Here is a 27,203-nt window from a genome sequence, read left to right on the forward strand (position 1 = left end):
CTGCGCAGGAGGCCGCCAGCGGCGGGGTGGGCTGCGCGTTCTCGTGCGGTGATGGCGGTGCGTGGACGCGCGGCGGCGGTAGCAGCAGCAATGGCTGCTGTGGATCGGCGGCTGCCGAATCTCGATGACTTCGCGGGGCAGAGCTGGAGTGCCTGGGTGGAGAGAGCTGGGCCGCCCGCTGCCGAGACAGGTGAGCGCGCCTGCCACGCTCGTTGGCTCATAGATAGCGGGAGGCAGCGGGGGGAAGCAGGGGACACTCCGTCGCCGCTTCTGCTGCCGCCGCCGCCGTCGTCGTCGAGCTTCCTCCCTCTCTCACTCCCTCACCCCGCCCGCCCCAAACAAAGGAGCCGCCGGGTCCTAGCGCCCCTGAGTTCCCTGCTTGGTGGAGTCTTCTCTTGCTAAACCGGATTCTCTCAGATCTCTCGAGTCCACTGATTGGGTCTTTTCTTCCGAGCTTGACCTAACCAGGATGCCAGCTGGGACCTTCCAGAACCCAAGGAGACTCTTTGCCTCCAGTAGAATCCACACATATTTTCCAGTTCCTGCGTGGTACTGTGGCTCTCTTCCCCACTGTGTTCCTTGTCACACGAGCATCATCCGTTAAGCCATATTCTCAGGATTTCCCCGACCCTTTGATCTTTTTTGAAACCCTCGAGTCTACAGTTGTCTCTGAAATGTGTTATATAAATGCTGTATTAGTATTCGTATTAGTACTAGTTATCTCACCAGGCTCCCTCACGTTGGTGCCTTGACCGCATCTGATCCTTGAGTCCATGTTGTCTGTCTCAATTTCACCTGAGCATTCTCCTTTTGTTCCTCCACCTGATGCATTCACTTTCTCAAAATATCCTCTACATAGTGCATTTAACATTCCATGCTGAGTTACAACCATGACACTTGTAGACCATAAGCCTTCCTGATCTTCTTTATTCCCAAGATATCTTGAAATCCCCGATCCTTCTTGATGATCTTTTTCCAGGTGATGAACCCTTCCAATATTTATTTTCTCTTTCCCTCCACCAATTCTAGCATTTGCCCTTTGAACTTTAACCACCCATATCTTCCCATTGGTCTTGATCCAATCATTGTCTTCTCAGCCAGTTCCTAAAAGTGTTTCCAGCAGTCCACATTTATTGCACTCCCTCATCTGTGCTCTTCAGCTGTATTTCTGGTTTATCTTTTCTTGAAGTTGTTCAGTTTCCATTAGGGTCTTAGCTTATGCCACTGAAGGTGGTCCCCACCCATCCATCTGCTTTGTGTTCCCTGCATCTTCTTCTCTTCTGTCTTCTACACTGAGCTCTCCTTGCCCTGTTGACCTGGCCACTGAATTTCCCACTCTGTCGAATTTCCCATTTCCTCCTATAAAGCTGCATCTCCTCAGCCCTAATTCAGCATCTCCATGCTCCTCCTCCATTCTGTTTTGTCTCATGCTCTGTTTGCCCTCATTTTCTAATTTGCCCGGAGATGGGTGGGTGGCAGGTGTTATGCGTGTGAAGATGGTGGGTGGAAAGATTGGCCCCTTGTGACTGTTGCCCTTGGAATCCTTGAAATCATTCAGGAGCACCTCCCTAGGATGTTTGACTTTCTCAAGTGCAGCCTGACAGCAGACTCTAGAAGGGGCGGTGAGACTCGTGGAGCTGTCCCTGGTGATGCTTTTTATATTGTTGAGCTCCCTTCCCCCTCCATTATCTTCCCTTTGCACTTGATATAGTTGGTGCTTCGTATGTTTCCTGATCTACTTACAGCTCCAGCAGAGTTTGCATAATGACTTCTGTGTTTTTAAGGATTTAGAAGCAGACTGTAAATTTTCCTTTGCAAACAGCTTCCTATTGCAGCCTAAATGGGTTGTTTTATTTATTGTTTGCTTCTAGATAGGGAAATGCTAAGGATCTCAGAGATGTGAAAGAGGTCACTTAGTTTCTGCCTTCTCTCCCCAATACCCCCACAGGTGGATTTCTTTCTTTGTAAAAAAAATAAAAATCTGTTAGGGTTTTGGTTTTTAAAAAAATGCTTCTGTTACTGGTGTTAATGCAAAAACAAAAAGAAAAAGACAGCACCCCAACTATTGGGATTTCTGCAGTGTATTGATGCTGAAAGAGTTGATGCATTGTAACCAGGTACATCCTGTCTTTGTGAGGGTACCATGCGGTGTGGAATCTATTCAGTGCAAGGGTAGTATCATGTCATGGTTTTAAAGCAGGGGAGTCAGGACTTTGGAGAGCAGCTCTTCTCCTTGCTCAGGCTGAGACCACTACCTCTGTCATCCCCCCCCCACCTTGTGGACTCTGACCAGCATCCCTTGTGGACATTTCATGAATGTTTGTGTGGTGCAAGGAGATGCCCAGGTGAAAAGAGCTAGGGGAAGGGTCAGATGTTCTTACCTCTGAAACCATGTGTTTGATTTCTTATATACATGCTAGGATTGGGTTACAGGCCACGTTATTCTAGACACTTGCTTACACAACTAGTTTAATAAGAAAAAGGTTCCTGCTGTAATGAAAAGCTTATAAATATTTACATGTAGGCTCTTCTGGTTTAGATTGTGGCACCTGTGATTATTTCTTATCAGGAAGGGTTTGGTTTCTGGAGCTGAAATACAGCAGCTTACATTTAATCTGGAATTTAGGTTTGAAATCCATTTTGGGGCATCTGTTCTGGAAGCTTTTTGATCACACCTAGCAGAGCACAGAGGCCATTGGAGCAAAAAAAGCTGTCTTACTCCCTGTTGTGCAAGTGTGTTCTCGTGTGTGTGTGTGTGTGCGTTTGCGCGCGCGCACAGAATTCTGTTGGACCTTGGATATTCAAACACAATCCATTGAAATGAAAAGGGGAGTTTTAAAGAGGCTACTCCCAACAAGCACTGAGAGAGCCGTGTTTGTACCTTGTGGCCACATTGTTGTAATTTGCAGAGCTGTCTGTGGATGGTGCTGTGTGCCTGTCATTGTCTTCCAAACACCCCTTGATTGATACGGATTGGCAGCACAATTCTGCTGAAGCAGCAGGCAGTGGAGTCTGAGATTCAGCAAGTCCACAATTGTGTGTTTGCAGAAGCTCTGAAACATCTGCCGTATTAGGGGAGCTGACTCTTTGGGATCCGCATTTTATTGGCAGCTTTAAGAACTGCAGTTCTATTGCTATGGAAATGATTGTTTTTAATCTCTTCCATGAAGTTTACTGGCTGACTTTGGCTAGTTATCCTCTCTCAGCCTGACCTACTTCACTGGGTTGTTGTGAGGATAAAATAAGATAATACAAGCGCATACATTCACACATATGCACCTTCCCCAAGCTTCTTTGGAGGAAGGGCAAAATATCAATGTAATAATAATAATGATAATAATATAAATATGCACATCATTACAAGGCCAATTTCATGTGTGCTGCAGTTCTGGGGAACTGTCTGATTTGAATCTGGTTCCTAGTTCCAAGGGAAACTGCCTGATTTGAACCTACAGATGTCCTCCTTCTCTTCCTCTTCTTGGTGCTTGTGACCTGCCCACTGTGGGTTGCTGATGGATTTTTCAGTTCTGAATCGTAATGTAGTGAACATAGTTCTATAGTGGCAAGTCTGGAGAACTTCCTCTGCCACTGAGCTCTTCTTAAAGGTATTATGAACCTGCCTTTTAAGTCTGCAATCCTAAACACATTTCCTAGGAAGCAAGTCATATTTCTCTCAGTGGGAATTGTGACCAAGTAAACAAGCTTAGGATCATGCAGTTATGGGGGAAACTAATTAATCTTAATGTGTTCAAGCATCATGAGTTCTCAGCAGCTTTGGTGGATGATGGCTTATTAGTGTTGCTGATATGGGAATCCTTTTTGTCCACTAGGGTCTGAGCTGGAAGAGATCAATAAGAATGGGAGCAAGAAGCTGGATGCAATGACCCTCATTAAAGAAGGTATGAACTTGGACTGCTCCTCAGTGGCCTGATTTTTGTTGTAGAGACTCTTGTTCCGAATGGATTGCTCTGTGTTTGTGAATGTTCTGCAGAAGGGGGAAGCACAGGGCAGCTGAAACGGTTATATCCACCTGTCTGGAGCTGTAGTCAGTGCATTCTCTCACAGCAGGTGACCCTTAGCTGAGACCATACCAACTTTTCATTGCCACAAGAGAGGAGACAGCTGTTCTCCCTTGCCAGTGCAACAGTAAGCTGTCTGTAGTGATGCTGAATGAGGGTCATAGAGCAATTTGCTGCACTATGATGGCCAGCTGTACTTGCTCCACACTGTGAGATTAGTCTCTTGGGGGGGACGTTGGACTGTGTAGAATGGGATTGGGGTGGGATTGTTGTGGTTTGCTGGTGGCATTCTCTGCTTTAAAACATAGTGGATGGAAGCCAGGGCAGGTCTCACCCTTCTGGTAGTTGCATTCTTATATCTCAGTAGACAGTGATGGTTCTGTCCATTTTAAAGGAGCGAATGGCTTGTCTAGCTATTAGTCACCAAGGCATAGGTCTTACCTATGTTTTGCAGTAGAAGGCACAACATAGGCCTTGGGAAACTCAGTCTTGGATAAATTGTACCTTCCGTGACAAATGCATGGGTTCGTGAGCTTTGTCTTGAGTCCCAAACATGATTCTTTGCAGTCCTTCCACACACGACACACCAGACACCGAGTTAACAGGATTTTACTGCTGATTCAGGATAAACCAAGAGTGGTTCAAACTGCATGCACATGCCTTTGCTTTGTAGTCCCACCTGTTACGGAAAATTATTTCTAACGCAATCGTGAATGTGGCAGTGTCCACAAGGCCATCAACTTTCCATTCCATCTGGCCCAAAGATCATCAGCCCATCGCCTCCCTCCTGATCAGTCTACATGATCCAGACCACTATGGATCACAAGTAGGAAACCAAATTCAGTGCAAAGCAGATGGCTCATGCAAACCAGCCAAGCTACATGCTGCAGGGGAGGGCCAAGAATGGTTGGTATCCATTCTGTACTGCGAAGATTCTTTGCTGACCTCAAATGTCATGTAATCACTCATGTATGGTCACAAACAAAATGTGTTTGCCAAGTTATCCCAAGGGAAGTGTTACTGAGTGCAACTCCAATTTGAAAATAGGATAGGATATATGGCTGCATTTGCCGTTTCTCTCAATGTTGTTGTTAGGGAAATATGTCCTGGCCCCCCATCTGTCCCTGCTCAATCCACAGAGCAGAAGTCCTCCCCCTCCATCCCCGTGTTGTGCTCCTAAGGAAACCCCTTTCTCAGTGGGGTGGAAATGCTGATGGAACTTCTCCTTGTGCTGGAAAGTTGGCTTTCCCTAAAGGATCTCCCAGACTGGAGCCTTTTGTGGATTCCTCGACTGGTGGTGTGGCTTTCCCCTAAGCTGAGTTGGTTGTTGCAAAGGCAACACCTGGCCCCCTTCTGCTTCTTCAGCAAAGCATTTGGAAATGTGAACTGCTGCTGCCTGTCCCACTCACTGGACTCGCAGCCCCGCAGGGCAGAGCTTTCGCATGAGCTTCTGCTGGGCTATTGTCCTACTTCTGCACGCCCTCCTAAGCAGTCAAGCCCTCAGACAGTCTGCAGTTAGTGGAGCTTTCACCCTCCCTCCTCTTTGGCAGCTCTCCTCCCCTGCCCTGCTGCCCTTGGCCTTTTCATGGCTTCCCAGCCTGTCTGTGTCTCTTTGTTCTCCCTTTCTGCCGCCCCAGCTGGACTAGGAGGTCGGCCTGCAGGCTGCCAAAGTTAAGAGAGCTTAGGACAGAATGTGACTGTCCCATCACCAAAGGGTAACACGTTGTTCTGGTTCCTTTTTGTATGTTAACATTGGAGTCCGTATCTTCGGCTGGATAGAAATGGCCTATCCCTGGACTGGTGCCTGGCGTATGGGAGGCTACATCAATCCAGTGGCTGTTTGCTAAGCCAGATGGGCAATTGTGAGGATAAGAATTGACTTGAGTAACATATAAGTTGTTATGTCAGTCCTCGAGTGCATAGTTCAGTAGGAGAGCATTTGACAGCCAAGCAAGAAGTCCCCAGTTCGGATCTGGATGCTCTCTCAGCAGCAGATGACATGCTCTGCATGTGTAAGGGCCCTGGTTCGGTCCCTAGCATTTCCGGCAGAAGGTTCTCAAGGAGCCGATCTGAGTCCAGAGTCTTCTTTTGGCTGGACAAGTTGTCTGACTCTGTATGAGTCTAAATTAACAGCATACTTTGCAATTGCTCTTTCTGACTGATTTGGCATGCTTACAAAGCAAGCTAGCTCGGTGGTAGTGGCCAACACCCGGCCGAATACTGTGTTGGTGCAACAGGGTTTTTCAATCGTGGGATGGGGGTGGGGGCCAGTTTTGGGCAATTCCTCCCTTTCCTCCTACAACCACCTGTGCTTCCCAAAAACATGTCCCTGAGGTCCCCCCGCCCCAGTTCTTGGGAGCACATTTCCAGGAGGCACAAAGAGCTGCGGAGGGAGGGGGGCTTTACTGAAAATCAGCCCCTCCCCTCGAGTGGCAAAAAACCCTGTTGTACCAGCATGGTGTTAGTCTGGCTGTTAGCCCCTCTTCCCAATGTAAAACTGCGGGAACTGACGGTGAAAGCTGCTCCAGGCCACCATAAGTCTCCATAGTCACAAGCAGAAATACAACAGGTGCTTCTCAGTTCACTGTTCTATTTTCTGTTCTATTTTAAACCTGGGCTCTCACAACTGTAGTCCTCCAGCAGTTGTTGGACTACAACTTCCACCATCCCCAGACATAGTGGCCAGTAGTCGGGTATCATGTGAGTTGTAGTCCAACAGTAGCTGCGGTTTGCTGTGCTGCCAACATAGGCAATGCCTCTCATTGGCCAGAATAAATGCATGTTATGAAGCGTCTCTTAGTGTGAAGACCTGACAAGGTTACACGTGGCTCCCAGGGCATGCTCTCATCACTCTCATCTCTTGTCCTTTCAGACATGTCTATCTTTGGTCATTGCCCAGCTCATGATGAGTTCTACTTGGTGGTGTGTAACCATTGTGGCCAAGTGGTCAAACCTCAAGCCTTTCAGAAGCATTGCGGTAAGCTAGGCAGCGTGCATGCCAGTTGGATTTCTGCAGCCTCTCTGGGAAAGCTGTGCTCAGAGCTGCTTGCTCCTGCCTCAGCCGCCAGTGGGTGGCGCTTGTGTGAAAGGCCCTGTTCTGTTGTTCCCCTGAAAGTTGGGGCAAGGTTTTCTTCGCTTGAACTGCTTCTCAGTGTGTGAGATAACTTCTGGGAAAGCAGCAGCCTGTGAAAAAGGGCGGGGTGGGGGGACACCAAAGTCTGATCATGTTAGGAACACGTCCCATGTTATATTCCGCTGCTTGTGTTTTGGGAATGAACGTAGGGAGACCACTAGAGCCCTGTGCAGACGTGGCATCCAGATGTCTCTATGCATGTACATGTTTCTGTGTTGTATATGCATTCATTTAAAAAGTGAACCTGGGTACAGACCCCTTGAAATGCAGGATACAGATAGGAAGTGTACTGCTGTACTTGCATTCAACAGAATTCCTATAATGTGAATAACTGTCCCTGTGTACAGACCTGTATCTGTATACACTGTTGTATGAGTGTTGAACATAACGTAATTAATAGGGCTTAGGAAATGGCAAAATCCGTGTGTCCGTGTAACATCTGAATGATGAGTCATACGAATTATAAGATGAGATGCATCTCAAAAAGAATGGGGCCGTTCAGTGGTAAAGCATCAACTTTGCATGTAGATGTTCCCAAGCTCATCCTGGGTTCAGAGATCTCAGCAAAGAGGACCTTTCAAATCAAAAGGGGAGAAAAGATGCTGGAGCATTACACTGTAAAGTCTAGTGTGGAGGATCTAGAAATTTTTTTTTGCATTTAAAAATATTTAAATTCCAGAATCTTGATTAGAATAAGATACACAAATTAGGTCCCTTTGCATAAATTGACTTGAATGGACTTGCATGATGTGCTCCAGAAGTACAGCTTGGATTGTGGGGATGAGGTGCAGGCCATGCTGGATACTAGAAGCTTGTTGCTGCAATATTTTTGTCCCCTAGAAGATTTTTTTGCTACAATATTTTGTCTTCGACTGATGAAGGAGATTAGGATTCACTGAATATTTGTGGCAGTAAATGTGTAGAAACAGAATGATCAGTGCTGGAGATGGAATGGGAAAGAAATCTCACCCCCTGATTACTGGGCTGCTATTGGAGCTGTCCAGTTCTATATTTGGGGCCATTTCCAGTGATTTGCAGTATGTTGCCATACATTGCTGCCATACAGTTTACTGCACTGGCTAGCCTATTGCAAGCTTTTGGGTACAACAGCATCTTTAATTTCCACTTAGAGAGTCCCCTGCCAACTGAGCAAAGATACACTTTTTAAAAGTGGCGATGCTCTTTATTTAGCAGAGGGAGAACAACTGGCCCTATCCTTCCCCAGCACAGCATCCCTCCAGTGGCTGTTGCTGGTGTCTATCTTGTGTTTCTTTTTTAGATTGTAAGCCCTTTGAGGACAGGGAGCCATTTTATTTATTTATTTATTTATTTATATCTACGTAAACCGCTTTGGGAACTTTTGTTGGAAAGCGGTATATAAATATTTGTCGTATTCGTATTCGTATTAGAGAGACGACATGGACCTCTCGGCAAACTCTGTGCCCGTGTGCAGACCTCTTCAAACTTACAGAAGTGCCATGCAATCAATGGGCGGTCCCTTGCCAGTGGGGGTCATGGATCCACCAAGTCCTGGCGGGAGAAATCCCAAAGCTCCTTCAGTCAAGGCCAGCACCCACCTGAGAGGCCAGACAAAATGCCGAAGGACAACCCCTGGTAAGAGGGATGGGGTTGGCAAAAGACCTCCTTGGGCTGGGGAGACTCTCTCATCTTCCTACTCTCTCTGGGAGACATCCCAGCCCTATGCCGGTGGGTGGGGGGAAGAATGGGGGAAATGATCCCCTTCTGGGCATGGAGTGCAACCAAGAATAAAGCAATAGCTATAAGTAGTGTATAAGATGAGAAGTTGTTTGTTTTTCTCATGGTCCAAATTGGCATGGATGGGTCTGTTTTTGTTTTTTAATATTTTTTTTAAAGCACAGACTTTTGATACATTCCACCTAATTTTATTTTTTAGAATTGTCTCCTGATTTTCTGCTATAAAAATCTTCAGGGAGGGTTATGGGTTCAGTTAAAGCCTGAAACAATAAATAGAAGAGAAATTAACCATTTAAAAAATCCTTAGCAACATGAGAAGCAATACAATCTGGTCCCACAGTGATGTGGTTTTGGTGGGTTTGTGACCTTTGTGAGTTGCTGTGACCCTTCAGCTTGTAGGGGAAAACCAGACAAAATGTAAACATTAAATGAACTCATTTTTGGTGAGAGTAACTGAGGTTACTGCAATCTATTTCTGTAGCATCTTGAGGACTAGTGGCTAGTCTTGAGGGTAAGCCTGGTTTAAATGCTGCAAGGAAGGTCTGAACAGCTCTATTATGTGGTCACTAACAGAGCATACTTGTTGGTCTGCTGATAGAAGGTGCTCTAAAGGGGTTGCTTCCTTCTCTTCATTTGCTGCTGTTGACTGAAGCTGGGTTGGGACTTTGTTGTTTGGCCCTAGAAAGGTGTGCGGGATATAGCCCTTCCATGCCTTCCACTTTTTCCATATTCTTGTTGTGTCACTTGTGAGAGCCGTTCCTGCTTTTTGCTCTGTTGCTTCTTCTCTTGCCGGCCTCCTTGCTGTTTGGAACAACTCTGGAGCCCCAGCTGATATTTTTCTAGTCTTCCTACGGACATTGGCTGAGTAACAGTTCATGTGCACCAGCAGGGTCTGTGGGGACACAATGGGAGCCTGTGTGCAACGCCCCTATTGTGCTTGTGCTGTTACACAAGAGCGTGAATACCTCTGAGTGCTGCCTGTGCTCTGGAAGTGCCCTGTAAGAACAGAAACATGTTGCTGAGCAATGTGTTTCTACTCTTACAGAGCAGTTCTTGAGCGCAGACAGTGCACGGCACCATAAGAGAAGTGGGGGAGTTGTGTGAGGGGTCCTTCTGCCTCCCTACAGACCCCGCTGATGTGAGAGCTTCATTAGTCAGGATGTCGGCCACTGTCGCTCAGGGGGCAGACCAGCTCTGCTCACCAAGCTGCCCAGGTCATCCCTGTTTGGGAACCCAGCCGGCAAAATCGGCCTTTCTAGGGCCCCCTGGTGTGTTTGCAGTGTCAACAGCTTTGAGAACATCTTGGCTTAACAGCAGTATCTAAATATTCTAGATGATGGCTTTTCCTTTGGGGACATGGTTGAAATAGAACCCAGTACAACGGAGAGACACGCGTGCAAACTTTTGACAGGTGGCAGATGACAAACTCTTGCAACATTTCTGATTTATGACTGTCTTCCCAGCTTGTTTGTGCCTGTTGTGAACCTAGAGAAGATCTCCAGCCTTTCAAAGCCAGACGGAATCAAGGCCCTTCCAAAGCCTTCTGACTCCAGACAGTCTTCTGCCAGCACAAAAGAGATCCTGGGCAAGCCATCCTTAGTGGCATCACCAAAAGAACCCCTAGTGCCCGCGAAGGCAGGTGGCAGCTCCATCATGCCTGCTGATAGCTTGGGCCGGAAATTGGAGAGCACGCCAACCTTTGGAGAGAAGGAGCCTGGTGCTGTGAAATCTCTGAAGAAGATGCCACGTGAGTCCTCTGTGCAGAATGTGACGCTGTGTAACCTTGTGGCTGGAGGCAGTGCAGGGTACAGGCAGGGCATTAGGGGCTGGTTGCTTGATTCTATTTCATCATATTGGGCCTTCTCAGCTTCTGGTGTTATCAGGACAGAGGAGGATATGATAGTGTTTCTGCGCACAGTAGAGTCTCATTCTCCAGATTCTGGAAACATGGGTGTCAAGGGGTGCCCCCCCTCCAAGATGAGGGTTGCTCGAGGCTTCAGTTAGGACATGAGCCAGATTGCTCCCCAGAAACCTGTCTAAGGAATCAGGATAAACATTTATTCTAGCTCTAGGACGACAGATTCGAAGACAGAATTTGACAACTCCCAAGTGCCAGGGAGTCATGACGCCTAGAAATTTAACCATAGTGCCTAGACTAGGCTGTTCAGAAATAGAGTTATTAAAAATATATATTTATTTGTTCCAGGCAGCCCTGTTTCTGTTCTAAGTACAGGTGAACCCTGTCATCTGTGGCCCCGGCGCCTGCTGTTTTGCGTATCTGTGATCGGGCCATGTGCACTCGACCTTGGTATACACGGGTTGGAAAAAGGTTAAAATCTGCATATCTGCGGTTCCTAAGTGGCCAGAAATTACCTCTTAGGTTATTTCCAGCCACCATTTTTGCTGAGCCACAATTTTGTGGCTCTTTCTTAGGGGAAAAATTTTTAACCGCAATTTTTTTGCGGAAAATCGCCAAAATTGGAGGTTGGGGAGGGGCACTGCTGGACAGCTGGAGGCCGGCGGGGGGACGGGACATTACGGCACTTTATTTTTCTGATTCCTGCCACTTTTAGCTGGTTTTCACCTCCAGGAACTTAACTCCCCAATTGCCATTGACTCCGTGTCTCATTATCCATGGAAATTGGTGGGAATGGTATCCCCACGCATAATGAGGTCCACCTGTATGTTACTTGTAAATGGGATACAGAGAAGCCAATTTTATACTCCCCCTCCACTATGTCCATGACTAAGTCAAGTAATTTTGTCAAGTGTCCATTGTTTGGCTCCTAAATTTTGGGGCTGACTCTCAGAGCCAATAAATATCAAAACCTGTTCTAAGATGCCCCAAATTCATTATCTTCAGGGTCTTACCATAGTGCTTCTGGGGATTCATCTTCTCTGTGGTCTAAGACATGGCTGGGTGGAAGTCCTACACTATTCTATACTTCCTTGTCAGCTTAGAGGAAGGAGAGAGCTTGGGGAAATCCAGGCTACCAGCCTAAGAGCCCTTTCCCAGGTATTTTGGCCTGTATTCTCATGATCCCCTTCTGAAGAGGAAGATGCCCGGCCTCCCAGCCAGTAATTAAGGATGGGCATGCAAAGCTAGCATGTTGAGCTACCCTTGCATAGGTGGACATTTATTAGGTTACTATCCTGGGCCTGAGTTGAATACTGCACAGGAATGATTACATCTTGTGTATTGGGCTGAGGAATGGTAGAGGCAATACTATGAGGGCATCATACTTGGTTTAAGAGTCTAGGGTGCAAGAAGAAGTGAATTTGGAGAGCCCGTGGGCAGTCTTCCCTGTAACAGGGATTCTCAGATGTTGTTGACCACAACTTCCATAATCCCCAGCCAAAGACTCTTGTGGCTGGGGATGATGGGAGTTGTAGTCAACAACATTTCGTATCCTTTAGAGGGAACACTGGCCATGGGTGCAGTCTGAAATTTGGGTACATCTGGACTGGGTTGGCAGAAAAGATTCCTAATGTCTTCTTTCTTCTTCCCAGCCCGGAGTGTCTTTCTTTCTTAGCACAATAAACTTCTGGCTTGGAACTGCCTCCAGAATAGAGAGTGGTAGCAGTCTATAAAGACAGAACCCTTCAAAAGAGGCTTATAATATGAAATAGAAGAATGAAGCCAGGAAATAAATTCTTCTTGTACAACATAATTTGCTCAGATCACTGGCATAAATACAGTTCACACACACATTGTTATTCTGACTGCAAGAATGGAAGTTACTTGAAATGTAGAGTTTTTGAGAGTGTTTTGAGAGTGTGTGTAATCTGGCAGGAGGCAGCGTGCAGAATGTGTGTGCTGAATTCTGGTTTTGCCCCCACAGGGAAAGAATGTGACTTAAACAGGCAGTGTGGGGTGCTAAACCCTGAAACCAAGAAGATTTGCACTCGGTTACTGACCTGCAAGGTACGATAAGAACAGCCCTGCTGGATCAGGCCCAAGGCCCACCTAGTTTAGCCTCCTGTTTCACCTAGTGGCCCAACAGGTGCCTGTAGGAAGCCCATAGTCAAGAGCTGAGGGCATGCCCTCACTCCTGCTGTTAATGCTCTGCAACTGGTATTTAGAGGCACCTTGCCTCTGAGGCTGGAGGTGGCCTATGGCCCTCAGACTAGTAGCCATTGATAGACCTGTCCTCTATGAATGATGATTCATGTGAGCCAAGTTGGGGAGGAGGGTTATGGGAAAGTACAATGCAGGAAGTCCATGTCAGCTTCTGCTTACACAGCCTTGGCAGTAAGGTTGCCACCAGTTTTTTAAAGCAGCCTTGCTCCTATGCCTTTAACAGTGGCCTGGGATGCAGAAAGCTGAAGATTTGCCCACCGCTTATCTCTATGTCAGAAAATGCTTCACCTGCTCAGTAGCTGCGTGTCAAGGTTTTTGTCAAAGGTGTAGAAGCAGGGCTGATGCAAAGGTGGCAGCCCTACCTGGTTCAGGAGCCTCCATCATAAAGTTAAGAGAAGAAAAAGACTTCGCTATAAATAGCAGACCCTAGTTCACTGTGGTTAAAATCAGCATTCTGTGACAAGGCGAGTCATGCTCTTGCACAGTGAACAGAATGTTACACTCTTCCACGGAAAGTTATATGTATTGCACCAATGAGTCAATTTTACATGACTTGCACCAATAAGAGTCAGAATGCTGAACTCATAAGGTCCACCCAATCAAATGCACTAATAAGAGTCAATGCTACATGAACTGCACCAATAAGAGTCAGAATGTTACATGAATTGCATCAAAAAGAGTCCCAGTCCTGCTGATCTTTGGGCAATATTTTGTGAGACACTTGTCCAAAAGAGGGGTACAAGGAATATAAGGGTTAAAAGGCCTAATGTATAATAGGACCCAATCCAAAGTATACTCCTGAAACCCAGAGCTGAGTGAGACCAGGGAGATGAAATTTCTTCCCACTGTCACCTTTTGATTTGTTTCATGATGGCAGGTTAGTGTTGAGAAGACACTCAACTTTTCGAGGTGATAGTTTTTGCCTTGCTGTGTCGCATGTACATGAGCAAGTCTCATAGAATCCAGTGGAAGGCAGTGGCAAACACACTTGTCAGCCAGTATATCTAACCAGTCCCTCTTGCCTATGTCCCAGATCCATTCTGTACATCAGCGGCGTGAAGTGCAGGGGCGTGCAAAGGACTTTGATGTCTTGGTGGCTGAACTGAAGGCCAATGCCAGGAAAGGAGAGTCCTCCAAAGATAAGAGCCCCGTGAGAAAGGAAGCAGCCTCTGAACGACTCTCGCAGGACTCTTCTTCGCTCTCGCAGACGTCGCTGGTGCTGCCTCATACTTCTCCTTGCCGAATAAAGCAGCCCTACTCCCACTGTGCACTTTCCAGGTATGGAAACCAATACCAGCCCAGGTAAAGTGAGTGGAGCACATTGTCCATGCACAGTTGCATGTACACTTAAATTAAGACGGCCTGGAGTTTTATTGCTCAACTAAAGATGTGAACAAGACCGCAAAGGAGGAGAATGCTTATTTTATTTTATTTTATTTTATTTTATTTTATATTGTTAAATGTGTATACCACCTTTCATTAAAATAATCTCAAGGTGTTTTACAAGACAAAACAGTATAAAACTATAAAAACAGCACAATAAAAATTAAATTGGAATATAAAATACAAATCTAATTAAAAAGTTTTAAAAACATGTACAACTAACAACATAAGATACAAAGCAGCAGCAAAAAACCCACTTTTATAACTGCATCTGTGAGCTTTATCCATAGATGCTCAATACAGCATATAGTTTCAGTCAAGGAGCCAATGATATCTCTGCCAGGGAATCAGAAAATTCTCCCCTTTGAGAAGTGACCCTCGTTATCTTCCTTTGTTGCTTTTAGGTCAAGGGTTTCCTCAGAGAGTGACCCTGATGACCCACCTCCCACCTCTAGTGAAGTCGACCATGGGCTCTACCCTTTCCCAGCGCCCAAAGGCACTGGCCGAATTTCAAGTGAAGAGAGTGAGGATGATGCACTGGAGGATTCCCACAAGCTCGACTGCCATTATGCAACCCGCTCACCGCGCCCCCAGGCAGTAAGTAACAGACTGAGAGCAGAGGTTCCCTGTAAACTGGTTTCTTCAAGCTCTTGAGGGCAGAAACTTGCTCCATATGTTTCAAGAGGAATACCATGGAAATGGTGGTCCATTGGATATCTTAGTCTATTTTACCCTGTTATGAGGATTTTGAAACCCATAAAACCACTAGATGGATGTTTTTTAAACAAGCAGAAAGCACTAGTCCAGCATGGACCTGAAGTCTGGATAGATACATGTCTGTGGTGGAAAAAGGTCACCAACATGCAGACCCCTCTCTGTAGGAGTTGAGAACTTAAACTACTTTAATTTCTTGCACCAAATTTGGAGGGGTCACCTAGCTGATGTGTGCAAAATTTCAGGGGGATTGGATGGGTACTATAGATGTTATGAGCACTAGAATGTCCGGGGCTTATAATGGTAGAATGTTGAAATAAATCCTCATCTTAACTATATAATATATAGTTATAATATAATGAATGAGTCAGATCATGGATCCATCTTCTCTTGTATTGTCACCTCCTGACTAGCAGCAGCTCTCCAAGGTCCTGGACAGAGGTCTTTCCCAGCCATGCTGCCTGAGATCCTTTCAACAAAATACCAGGTATTCAACCTGGGATCACATAGATGTACAAAATGTACACCCACTCCTGATCTGTAGGCCCTCTCCTTGCACTTTGTTCCATGCTTTGATAACTTGGTGTTCAGGAGCTGGGGAGGTGACCTAGGCAGAATGAACAACTTCTTTCACATGAGCATTACCATACTGCTACCCCAATAGGGGTATATACTGTTGACATGACACTGTGTTCCTAATTCTTTTGACCTCTGTCTTCTCTGCCCAACAGTTCTGCACCTTTGGAAGCAGGTTGGTGAGCCCCGGCTGTTACGTGTTCAGCCGGCGGCTAGATCGGTTCTGTTCAGCACTCAGTTCCATGCTGGAGAGGCATCTCAGCTCACACATGTGGAAGTAAGTTTTCCTAAGGGGCAGCAGAGCCAGTTCTGTGATGAAACTGGGTATGTTAATGCCCTTGTGCATGTATAGATATACTGGAAGATCTCTGTGTAGGAAAAAGTCTTTTCAGGGGCACAGAATTGTGTGGTTTCAAATACATATTGGAACAAATAATGTTTCAGCAGCACTTGTTCCTGCTTCCTGCTGTAGCTTGTGTTTTACCTGGTGAGGGAGCGTGAGCTCCAGAATCAGTGAGAGCTTGTGCATACAGTATTTTCCCCCTTGGTTTCTATCCCATAATATAACTGCTGCTTTTTATTAGGGCTGTGCTGAATGTTTGGAAAGCAACCATTTCAGCACGAGGTGGGGGTGGGCCTTCTGGGGAGCCTAAAATGTTCCCTGAGGATCCCCAAATAGAGATTCGTTTTTGCATCTCTGCCACCTTCTTTTTGCTGGCAATGTGATCCCAGCCATCTGGGATCATTCCAGTGTGATTATACCAAGGCACTATGTAGCCAGTTGGATCTGGCTCCTTGGTAATGACATCAAGCCAATTCTGAGTGAAAGCAACACCCTCATTTTGACTGGGTGTCAGGGAGGGCTGCCACAAACATTTTGCCTCTCTTTGTAACCCTGCTCAGATTGCTAAATGGGGGTGCAGGGGGTAAAAATGTCTACTAAATGTTCATGCACATTCTCTGGCGCAGCCTTACCTTTTCTCTCTAGGGGTCTGTAAGGTCTATTTTTAAGCAGTGGCAGGAGAAGTGAGAGACGGAGGGACAACCAATCCGTAGCATTATTTGGAAACAGATGGCAACCACCCTGGGAAAAATGCCACAAAGACATAATGTGTGCACAAGTCCAGGAAAATTTCTCTCTTTTTGAGGACAGGTTTGCAGTCTTTCCATCAGGATAGACATGCAATGCAAATCACTAAGGCTGCAAACCTATTCCCACACTTTCCTGAGAGTAAATTGCATTTAATGCATCGGCACTTGAGTAACTGAGTTTAGGATTATGCTGTAAGCCACTGATGTTGGTTAATTTACATAGGAAGGGGCCACCACAGACAAGACCCTACTTCATGTGGCTGCCAAATGATGAACCGCAGATAATGGTGGCACACACAGGAGGCCCTCCCTGCCCAATCTTATAGGTCAGACAGATTCATGCGAGCGAAGGCAATCTTTCGTGTATCTTGGCCCCAGATCATAAAGGGCTTTAAAGGTAATTAACAGTACCTTGAATTGCACTCAAAAGCAAACTGGTGACCAGTGCAGCTTGCAAATAATCAGTGTAATATGATTGATCAGTCATGACCCAGTCAAGACTCTTGTGGCTACATTCTGGAGCAGTTGAAGTTTCCAAAGGGTCTTCAAGGGCAGCCCCCCATAAAGCATGTTACAATAATCAAAGCGAGATGGAAAGAGGGCATGGACGATCCAGAAACAAGTGTAGCTGGCACACCAACTGAACTCGGGCAATGGTCCCCTAAGCCATGTTAGACAGCTGGGCTTCTGGGTGTAATGCTCCCAAGTGCATCAGTTCACCATTCTCCAACCACATTCCTCATGGAACTCAATAGAACAATAGAAGTGACAAAAAAGTGTGGTTTTTTAAAGCTGTGGAGAAGTGAAGTCTCTCTTCGGTTTTAAACTTGAGAAAGGACATATGGATCCTTTACAACAAAATAGGAACAGTTGCACATTTTATACATATTTATTATAAAGTCTGGAAAGGAGTAAACAGCCAGACCCTATGCATGTTTGCTCAAAAGTAAGCCCCACTGAATTTGATGGGATTATTCCAGTCATTGTTCACAGGATTGCAGCCTAATCAGTACAGTATGTTAAAAATATGTACGAACTATGTAACGCTGGTATGGAGATACATATTTAGCACTCATTAGATGCTCGAATAGAAGACGTCCATGCATTATGTTCTCATTGTACAGCTGTGTCATCAGTCCTCCAAACGGTTGTCATTGGAAGCAATTTATTCCTGCAGTTAACCTGTTCATTCCTGTTTCAATCTTAATTTATCCAGTAGGTGGCACTGGACTACAGGGTTTGATGATGCATGCTTTATGAACAGGAAAGCACATCTGAGCAAAGGGAGGGGAGAAACACCAGGGTCTGAGGGCCAAGCTAAGCAAGATGTGGGACTTGTGTGGTTGAAACACCTGATGTCTTTCTCTTTTTTTAAAGCAACCAGGAGGTGAGATAGCTGTTTATGCCTGCAACTTTCCCCCTCTAATAACAGCTTCAATGGAGGATGTTAAAACTGGGAGATCAGTGCAGAGGGCTAAACCCCTTGTAGCACAGCCCTGATCCAAATCCCTCCCCCATCACCATGACTGTTTTTTGAAAAAGACATTAGGAATTCCCATGTCATACCTAGTATGATCCTGACAGAGAGGAAGAGGAGCTGAGTGTTTGTCTTTCTCTGTGTGTGTATTTGCAGGGTGTCCTGTTTGTAAAGACTTTTGGAGACCTGGGGGGAAAGAGTGGCTTTCGGTCTGATAGGTACAGCGTCTGAGAGATGCATGTTAATATACAAGGGAATCCATGAGATTAGGGTGGCACTGGGGGCAAAGGAAATGAAAGTGGAGGGTTGTTGTTGCTGCTTTTATTTGAAGAGGTAGGATCCATTTCTTAACTCCCTTTTGACCCTTCTGACTCAACCAGAAGGATCCCTCCAGCTGCAGATCACCAGATGCTCTCCATGCCATCGTCTGTGCTCCTGGGCTTCTCCACACCCAGCACTTCCCAAAGCTGCAATTCCTCGCTGGTGTGCAGCCTCCCTCACAGCATCCCTGGCAGGGCCTCTGTGTCTTGCGCAGCTTCAGCTACGATGGCATCCAGGGACAGCCGCAGTCACCACAGTATGAACTATGCAGTGGGCTCGCCCCATGCTGCAGCTGCCTGCAGCCAGCCAGACTGCATGGGCGGGAACCAGTCCATCACCTCCCCGCTCCCAGCAAACACGCCATCGCCATCCTTCAGCAAGTTGCCTTTGACCAAGGCCAGCAAGTCCTCCAAAGCCAGGGAGTTGGCTGGCAGCATGGAGCCAGAAGCCTTGGCCCAGAAGCGCAAGCAGTCCAGTGCCCCTGCCAGCCCACCATACAAACAGACCTGTTTCCTGGATCTGGGCAAGAGCAAGGCAGCTGGCTGCCAGATCTCCCACCCTTCAGCAAAGGCCAAGCCATCCGTGATCTCTCCCTCCACTCTCGCCCTCAATGGAGCAGCATCGGGAGGTGCCAGAATCAAGAGGGTCGGCCATTTGGACTGCAGATCTCCCAGCCATGTGCCAGTCAGAGCTTCACAGCTGGAGAACCGGGGCTCCTCGCTGAATGGGCCAAAAGCATTGCAGGCCAACTGCATTTCTGATGAGGAGGCCAAGAGACGCAAGAATACAGCCACCTACTGTAGGCCAGTGAAAGCCAAGCACTCCCCCGCTCCCTTGCCTTCTCCTTCCTCTTCTGACTTGGGTGGCTCTGTCAGAAGGAAGAAGCCAGTGGTCTCCTTGGGCTTTGAGGAGAAGCAGAACACAATGAAGGTATATTGCTGTTGCCTTATGCATTCTGAATGTGTGGCTAACCCTTTTCTCCCACCTCCATAAGAACGTAAGAAAAGCCCTGGCTGGAGCCCAGCCAGTCCAGCATTCTGCCTCACGCAGCAGCCAATCAGGTGCATCTGGGAAGCCCGCAAGCAGGGGGAAGAGGGCAACAAATTGGTGTTCTCTTGCACCTGCTGTTCAGGGGAATCTCACCTCTGATCCCGATGGAAATATAGAGCTACCACAGGATCTGTTGGCTGCTTTTTCTCACCCTTCAGTACTTTGCTCTGAAACTTGTGTTTTCTAGTGTTCGCCCCAAGGCTTGGCATTTCATTATCATGACCTTCTATACTGTTTCCTATTTTTTAAAAAACCCAGAGTTTTAAGTAAAGGTAAAGTGTGCCACCGAGTCAGTGTCGACTCCTGGCGACCACATTGCCCTGTGGTTGTCTGTGGTAGAATACAGGAGGGGTTTACCATTGCCATCTCCTGTGCAGTATGAGATGATGCCTTCCAGCATCTTCCTATATCACCGCTGCCCGATATAGGTATACCAGCAGGAATTCGAACCGGCAACCTCTGGCTTGCTAGTCAAGTCATTTCCCCGCTGCGTCATTAGGTGGTACAACAAGAGCTTTCGAGTTAAGGTTTAATAAATGAATGTATCCATCCTATCTCACCTCCGCTGTTGTCTAAAACTTCTTGTACACACTATTTCTGGGAGACATGGAATTTTATCTTTAAAAAGTCAGGCTTTTAAAGTGACATTGAAAGTAATGGAGCTTAAGTTAGATATGACTGTCACGACCAAGTTCTGGTTTCAGTGGTGCTTAGTCACAGCCAGTGTTCTTAGGATATAATCCAATACTTGAAATGATCTTTGGGAGCCAGTGCTCAGCTAGCATTTTATAACATGTGCTTTGCTTTCAGAATATGTTTGCACAGTAGTGCAACAAAAAGGAGGGCAACATGGACACTTCTGTGTCTTAACTGTCACTGGCCACAGTTTCTGGAGCTACATAATTTTAATTAGAACAGCAAGTTTTATTTGGTAGGTTAATAAACTAAACCTTGAATTAATTGCTTGGTGAAGGCTGATTTTTATCTGTAGCTCTGAGAAATAAGGACAGGTTTCTTTTTTGAGGCTATGTTGGTACTCGTGTGCTGGTAATGTAGGGAATGGGCAACGCAAAATATTAAACATAACTTATTCTAACATTAAGTGGTAGCTAAAGTGGGTAGCTTTTGCTTGTTAAATTAGAAGCTATATGTACCATTATTAGATATATTGGCATTATTTGTTCCATGGCAATGTTCCGTTAAGAGTATTTTAGTGTTTCTTTCATGAAATAAAAAATGCACCTGTATTGAGATTTTTCAGTATGATTAACCAAATCTGCAATTGGTTAATCATATTGTTAAGTCAGTGATAAATTAAGAATCCTTTTTCAGTAGACTGTCCTACTTTTTTTTTTTAAGCCTTAGGAGTGAGGCTAGTAAGGTCCCATGTAACAAGAATTACAGGGCAAGTTGATGCCTTTTTTGAGCTAAAAAATATTTAAAATGTTGGAGGCAAACTGCACAGAACATTTCTTCTATGTAAGGAAAGAAAATGTTTAAGCTGGTATTGTCCCCTTCCTTATTTGCTCCTTTAGTCTTAAAAGAAGTTGGCCTGTGCCAGGTTAGTATTCCCCTTTTCCCTAGCAGAGGTTCTGTGCCTTTGAATAACAGCAGAAATTCAGGAAGTGCAGATTTTTCCTGGCATGGAAATGCCAAAATAGGAAAAAGTATTATTTTATTAATTATTACAAATAGTTTATATGCCACTTTTCAACAAACAAGTTCTCAGACTGGTTCAGAGAAAAAGGAATAAGATGATTCTCTGTCCCAAAGGGTTTTCAGTCTAAGAAGAAAGACAAAGGAGACGCCAGCAATAGGTTGCTGGGAGGGGCACAGTGCTGGTATTGAACAGGGATAGTTGTTCTCCCCCAGTATAACAGAGCTACCACTTTAAAAGATGCCTTTTCACTGTTGCTGATCTTCTTCTCATACAGGTGTGTTAAGGCACAGATCTTTGCTTGAGGGAAAATGTAGCAAACCTGATGAAGTGCTCTTTAAGATGAAGGAAAAGAAATGCTTTAAGAAGTGCTACTGTGTGGGAAATCAAACCTGGAACCAAATCCAAAAACCAGTTCAGAGGGATTTTTCCAGTGAAAAACTGGAACTGAACCCAAGCCTGAGAGCTCTTGGTTGCCTTGAACCTGAATGGGAACTGAACCCCTAAATATAATAGTAATAGTAATAAACATTCAAAATAAGTCAAAATAAGTGTTTCAGTAATTAGGAGCTCAGCTTGAAATTGTATAGTGAGTCTTCCCCCCCCCCCCGCTTAATCTGATTGTAGGTATTTTGTTGGTAAACACTTTTTAAATTTTCAAAAATAAATAGTTTTGTATTTTTTCTTCAACTTAACTAGTTATCATTGTGTTCATATCATATAGTTACATTGCGAGCAAAAGAGTTTGATACTATTTTGTATGAATTTATCTAAACTAGTTCAAAATGTCTGAACTGATTACCAAACCACTTTAGGTTCTGAATCGAAACTGAACCAGAGATTTTTAAAAATATCAATGATGGACCCTCATTTTTAATGGTTTGGCTGCCTATATTAATTATTGGAAGTATAGTTCCTTATTGGAACTATATTTGTCCTATGTTAACTATATTGGAAGTAGTCAGTCTTTACTCAGAGGGACCAGTTTGCACAGATCCACATAGATGAAGCCGTGGGGGCAAAAATTATGCCAGGTAAATTGGGAACAAACTCTAGCAGGATTATAGATCATATTTTTGTCTCCTAGTCAGATCTCACAAAACCCTTTTGAAAATGGAGATTTAAGTAGTTCATTAATGAAGCTTAGATAAAGAGTTGCTTCAAGTCAGATATGATAATTATATTAATTAACTAGTGGTACTTGCATGTCTTGTCAGTGTAAGCTGAGGATACTTACTGTCTGCAGACCTGACAAGAGCTTGTGAACTGCAATGAATGATATTTTGCGTTGTAAAATTGGTGTTACAGCTGCTATTGGGAGTTGTATATACAGTGCATGTGTGTGGATTGCGCTGAATGGGAAATATTTATATAAGCAAGTACTGCAGTGAAAGATTCTCAGTGCATTGCTCTCTGGAAGAGATAGCCCCCTGTTGAGAGATTCTGTTATCAACAATGGTTATTATCATGTATCTAGTGGTTAACCATTGCTATAATTCCATTTTGGTTCCTTTTTTCACTTTTGAAAAGAAATGCTTTGTTCATTAATACAGTACAGGAGAACCTTGTTAATCGTGGATTTGACATATGCGATTTTGCATGTCTGCGGCCATGTAATTGGCACCCAACCTTGCTATACATGGAAAACAACTGTAAAAAGGGAGGGGGGTAACTTTCACGTATCCGCGGGTTGTGAGTGGGCAGAAATGACCTCTGAGGTCATTTCCACCTGTCATTTTGTGTAAAGAAGCCATTTTCTGGCTCATTTCTGTTTAAAAAAACAGGGAAAAATGCATTTTTTCCATCGAAAAAATGAAGTTGCAGCATTTGGGGGGCATTGCTGGACAGCTGGGGACAGACTATGGTACACACACACCCGGATTTTAGGACAGTTTAACCCATTTTGGCACTTTTTAAAAACTTATGGGAACCTAACCCCCACGATCCCATAGACACAATTACTCAGAATTCATGGTTTCCTTATCCGCGGTAATTGTGGAGAACAGAACCCCCGCAAATACTGAGGTTCTCCTGTACTAGATGCCCCTGGGAAGCTCACAACCAGGGTGTGCTGAAGTGATCTCCTTCATCTCTATCCTTATTGCCCACCATTTGATTATCCAGTGCAATAGTGCCTCTGAACATGAACATTTAGTTCTCTTGGTTAACATCTGTCAAGATGCCTGTCCTCTGTGAATTTAGGAGAAGCCATAACTGAGTGACAGGGCACATGCTTTGTGTGCAGAGGTGGGAGGGAACCATTTATGCTGCCTTGAGCTCCTTGGAGGAAGGGGGTGATAACAATATTATTGACCCACCTCTGTGGGTGAGTGGACCCATGGATGGTGGTTGTTTTTTCTCTTGTGAGATACTGTGTAAGTATAGTTCCTCCAACAATACGTCTCCATGCAAGAGAAAAGCATCACCTGTTGCATCCCCCCCCCCGCCCCATCGTGTAGCTGTTTTAGCAATAGCAATTACATTTATATACCGCTCTATAGCTGGAAGCTCTCTAAGCGGTTTACAATGATTTTAGCATATTGCCCCCAACATTCTGGGTACTCATTTTACCGACCTCGGAAGGATGGAAGGCTGAGTCAACCTTGAGCCCCTGGTCAGGATCGAACTTGTAACCTTCTGGTTACAGGGTGGCAGTTTTACCACTGCGCCACCAGGGGCTCACCAGGGTTTTGTTGTCATCTTGAGGGCTATATGCTACCTCCAGCTTCAGGGGCAGTTATGCCTCTGAATACCAGTTGCAGTGGAGCAACAGTGGGAGAGGAGGTAGGCCTTCATCTCCTGATTGTGGCTTTCCCAGAGGCACCAGGTTGGCTACTGTGGGAAACAGGATGCTGGACTAGATAGGCCTTTGGTCTGATCCAGCAGGGCTGCTCTTATGACCATGTGATACAGGATTCAGACCCTGTTACTTCAGTATTACCCTCTGCTTATATGAAAATAAAATGTTAAATATTTCATAAATCCCCCAGAATATACCGCCCTTCAGAGTGGTGTAGCCGCTCTTACTGGCTATCATAGACCAGCTCAATGTTTCTCTCTGAAAGTGAGTTCTACACCCACCAGATATGGCAATACAGCTGCTGTTTCCATGATCACTGATCCCATGATGAGAGGTTGGTTGTGATAGCCTGTAGTGGTGTTGAGGGTTTCAACCATGGATCCTTGCTTTGGAGGTGTGATCAGATCAGAAGAGTTCAGGGGTTATGATGTCAGGACAACATGTCCTTTCCTACACAAATGAGTCCAAGTTCCTTATTGGCTTTAGGTTGCTGTTTCATACCACTGTTGTAACATTTAAATGCTGAAATTGCTTGGGGCTTTCTTACTCAACTGGTGTCCTACCTCCTAGTTGAAGAATGCTTTGGTGGAGAAGATATTTTGAATGTCAGCCATGTGGTTCCAGTTTTCAAATGTTCCTGGAGCCACATGGGGAAGAAGCCACAGAGAAGTAGCTTGAGTGTCACAGCAGTAATGTTTCCATGTTTTGGATCACTCCTTGCCTCTGAGAAAGAGCAGCCGGGGATCATAGACCTTCAGCATCATTTTAACATTGTGCAGAGAGGAGCAACAATATAGATTTTCAAATATCTTGATTAGCAACTTGGTGCATTTAATGTGCACTTGCAGACTCTTGTTTACAGGATGCCACACATAGTCCACTTCAACTTAATAAATGGTTGCCATGTAAACTTCTTTCTTATTAAGGTGCAGGCTTAAAGACTTTTGTCTTTTTAGACATGTGCTAGTTGCAGCATTAGCTATATAGCAGGCACTTCTCTGTGAATGGTGCTACATAAGCTGTCACCTTCTGCATTGACACCCTGTTCTCTCTGTCTCTTTACAGTCGAAAGCGCATTAACAGCAAGTGCCTGCGTTCTGCAGAAGGAGCTGACAGCCTGAGGACTTGGAGCCCGTGGATCCAGTTCAAAGCCTCCTGCTTTTTATAACTTTATAGTATTTTTTTAAAGAAAAAAAATCCTCTAAAATACCTCAAGACTCCTACTGTTCTTTTCCTGCTTTGGAAGGAGGGTGAGTGGGTGGGAAGAAATGCAACACAAGGAAAAGAAAAAAGATACAAAACACAAGCAATCAACACTTGAGAGTTTGAATGCAGATGGAACGGGCAGAGGCAGTGGCCCCATAGTGAAACTGAGATACGTATTTTCTGTTTTAATTTATTATTTTAAAAAAAACAGCAGAGGGAGGGGGACCCAAAATGGAAAGCCACTGCAAGGCTGTGCTAGCATCTGTGTGTCTTCCTGGGGATGCTATTGGGTATTGGCCAAGTTCTGCAAATAATTCCTGGGGGATGGTTGCTTGTTCTCTGCTCCACTCACTTGTGCTGTTTTTCCTCTGCCACTCTCCCACCAGTATAGCTCTGCACAGTGATTCTTGCCTTTTGCCTGTTTAAAGAAAAAAAGCATCTCACTACTAAGGCTAAAAAAGATTGAAACCAGAGCTGCAAGTACACCCTCCCTAGCACTGGGCTGTGTAAAATACATAATTGTTGTGGAGACTGAAACAGCCACTTTGGTTCGCTCTCTCTCTCCTAGCCTTAAACAAGCCTGTTGTCTTTGGGGGCAAGAACAGAAAGAGAGCATTCTGCAGGTAGCCTCCATATATTGCCCTGGGTCTAAACACAGTGCAGCGTTATGGTGGCTGTTTGTGTGTGACTTTGCTTGTGGTCTAGTCTTAAAAGCCTATCAAAGAGAGATGGCAAGAGAGGCATGCCATGCACCAAGTGCAGCCGCCAAGCACTTTTAAAAACCAGTTTAGTACTTTTGAGCCTGCATGTATGGCTCTCCATAGAAAGAACTGGGTGTTTAAGAGCTGCCGGTTGTCAGGATACCCACCTGCGCACACATGACTGTACTGGTATCCCCCAAGATGTATGATTGCATTGAATTGTCTTCTTGTTGGCAGGGCATTGTAGTCATTGCCAGTGGACAAGGTGGCAAAAACTTAATAGCTTCTTTCAGCCCTACCTTTCAGAAGGATTTAGGCAGACAATTGATTGCAAGGGTGGTAGAGGTCAACAGTAGGATCTTGTGCATCCTACCATTGCAAAATATGCCTTTCTCTCCATTCCTATGGTTGCCATTTCTATGGCAACTATTCTTGTTCCTGTTCTTCCCTGCTCAGCAGTTTCACAATTCTTGCAAAGACAAAATTTATTTTAAAAATGGAGGTATCTGGAAGACATACATACTAGCTACAAAGCACTCTGATAGGTTGATTTCCTTCAGAATTGCAAAGAAGCCCAAATGTACACCTGTTTACTTGCCTTTGTTTGAGTCGTTTGGTAGCATGTGCTCTGTTAACACCGTCCTTGGAATGTATCAGTCCAAGGGCTTTCCCACTGTTAAAACAACTGTAAACTTTAAAACAAAACTGGAAGTATAGCACAGTAGTGGTGGGGGCAGCGGGGGTTGTTTGTGACATGCAGTTTCATGCATGGATGCTAGTGCTAGTGCTGAGAATTCTCCAACCTGCTCTCTGGATGATGTGGGGCTATTTGGGGCTGGGCAGAAGGGCTGTGACCTTGCATGCTGCAGGAGGCATCTTGGCTTTCAGAGATGAACAGAACTTTGATATAGGACTGGAAATAAGAGTGATGCTTTTGTTTCAGTCAGATGTCCCTGTGCTGTTATTAAGAGCTGGCTGTTTCTTTTAGACCGCTGCCCACTTACTGGTAGAAGGCGGCTTTTCTTTTCCTCTATGCTAGTAGTTCTTTATACTTAGTGCAAATATCCCCATCGCAAAAGAAAGCTTAAGGGACTTTCTTTTTTAAAATTTATTTGCATTCTCTCCTTCCAGGGGTTGTTAGGCTAAGAGACCATCATGACTTGCCCAAACCCACCCATGAGGCTTCTGTGCCAAGTGAGAATATGAACCTAGACTTCCCAAATCTAACATTCTAGCCACTGCACCATTCTGTCACTTTCTTTCACACTCTGATTCTA

General features: G+C 45.2%; 1 protein-coding gene across 3 annotated transcripts; it reads left to right on the forward strand.

Annotated features, from left to right (window-relative positions):
- On the forward strand, positions 1–27,140 carry ATXN7L2 (ataxin 7 like 2). Of its 3 annotated transcripts, none has more exons than XM_053247822.1 (12): positions 1–190; positions 3,831–3,899; positions 6,892–6,996; positions 8,562–8,766; positions 10,332–10,615; positions 12,711–12,793; positions 13,983–14,227; positions 14,737–14,929; positions 15,778–15,899; positions 17,931–18,101; positions 18,572–19,442; positions 25,085–27,140. In XM_053247822.1, exons 1-12 carry the CDS (start codon positions 52–54, stop codon positions 25,097–25,099), a joined length of 2,502 nt encoding a protein of 833 aa, XP_053103797.1. In that variant the 5' UTR covers positions 1–51; the 3' UTR covers positions 25,100–27,140. The 3 variants fall into 3 exon arrangements, with proteins under 3 accessions (XP_053103797.1, XP_053103799.1, XP_053103798.1); XM_053247823.1 differs by lacking the exon at positions 1–190 and adding an exon at positions 1,302–1,646; XM_053247824.1 differs by lacking the exon at positions 17,931–18,101 and having other exon boundaries at positions 7–190.
- Positions 27,141–27,203: the final 63 nt, after the last annotated feature.

The sequence above is a fragment of the Hemicordylus capensis genome, chromosome 4 (assembly GCF_027244095.1).
Source record: "Hemicordylus capensis ecotype Gifberg chromosome 4, rHemCap1.1.pri, whole genome shotgun sequence".
In the NCBI taxonomy this organism is placed as follows: Eukaryota; Metazoa; Chordata; class Lepidosauria; order Squamata; family Cordylidae; genus Hemicordylus; species Hemicordylus capensis.

Excerpts from the sequence above, each read along its gene's own strand:
- ATXN7L2 (XM_053247822.1), top strand. The coding sequence starts at position 52 with ATGGCGGTGCGTGGACGCGCGGCGGCGGTAGCAGCAGCAATGGCTGCT. Across the intron at positions 3,900-6,891 it reads AATGACCCTCATTAAAGAAG|ACATGTCTATCTTTGGTCAT; the intron begins GTATGAACTTGG and ends TTGTCCTTTCAG. Across the intron at positions 12,794-13,982 it reads CTCGGTTACTGACCTGCAAG|ATCCATTCTGTACATCAGCG; the intron begins GTACGATAAGAA and ends CCTATGTCCCAG.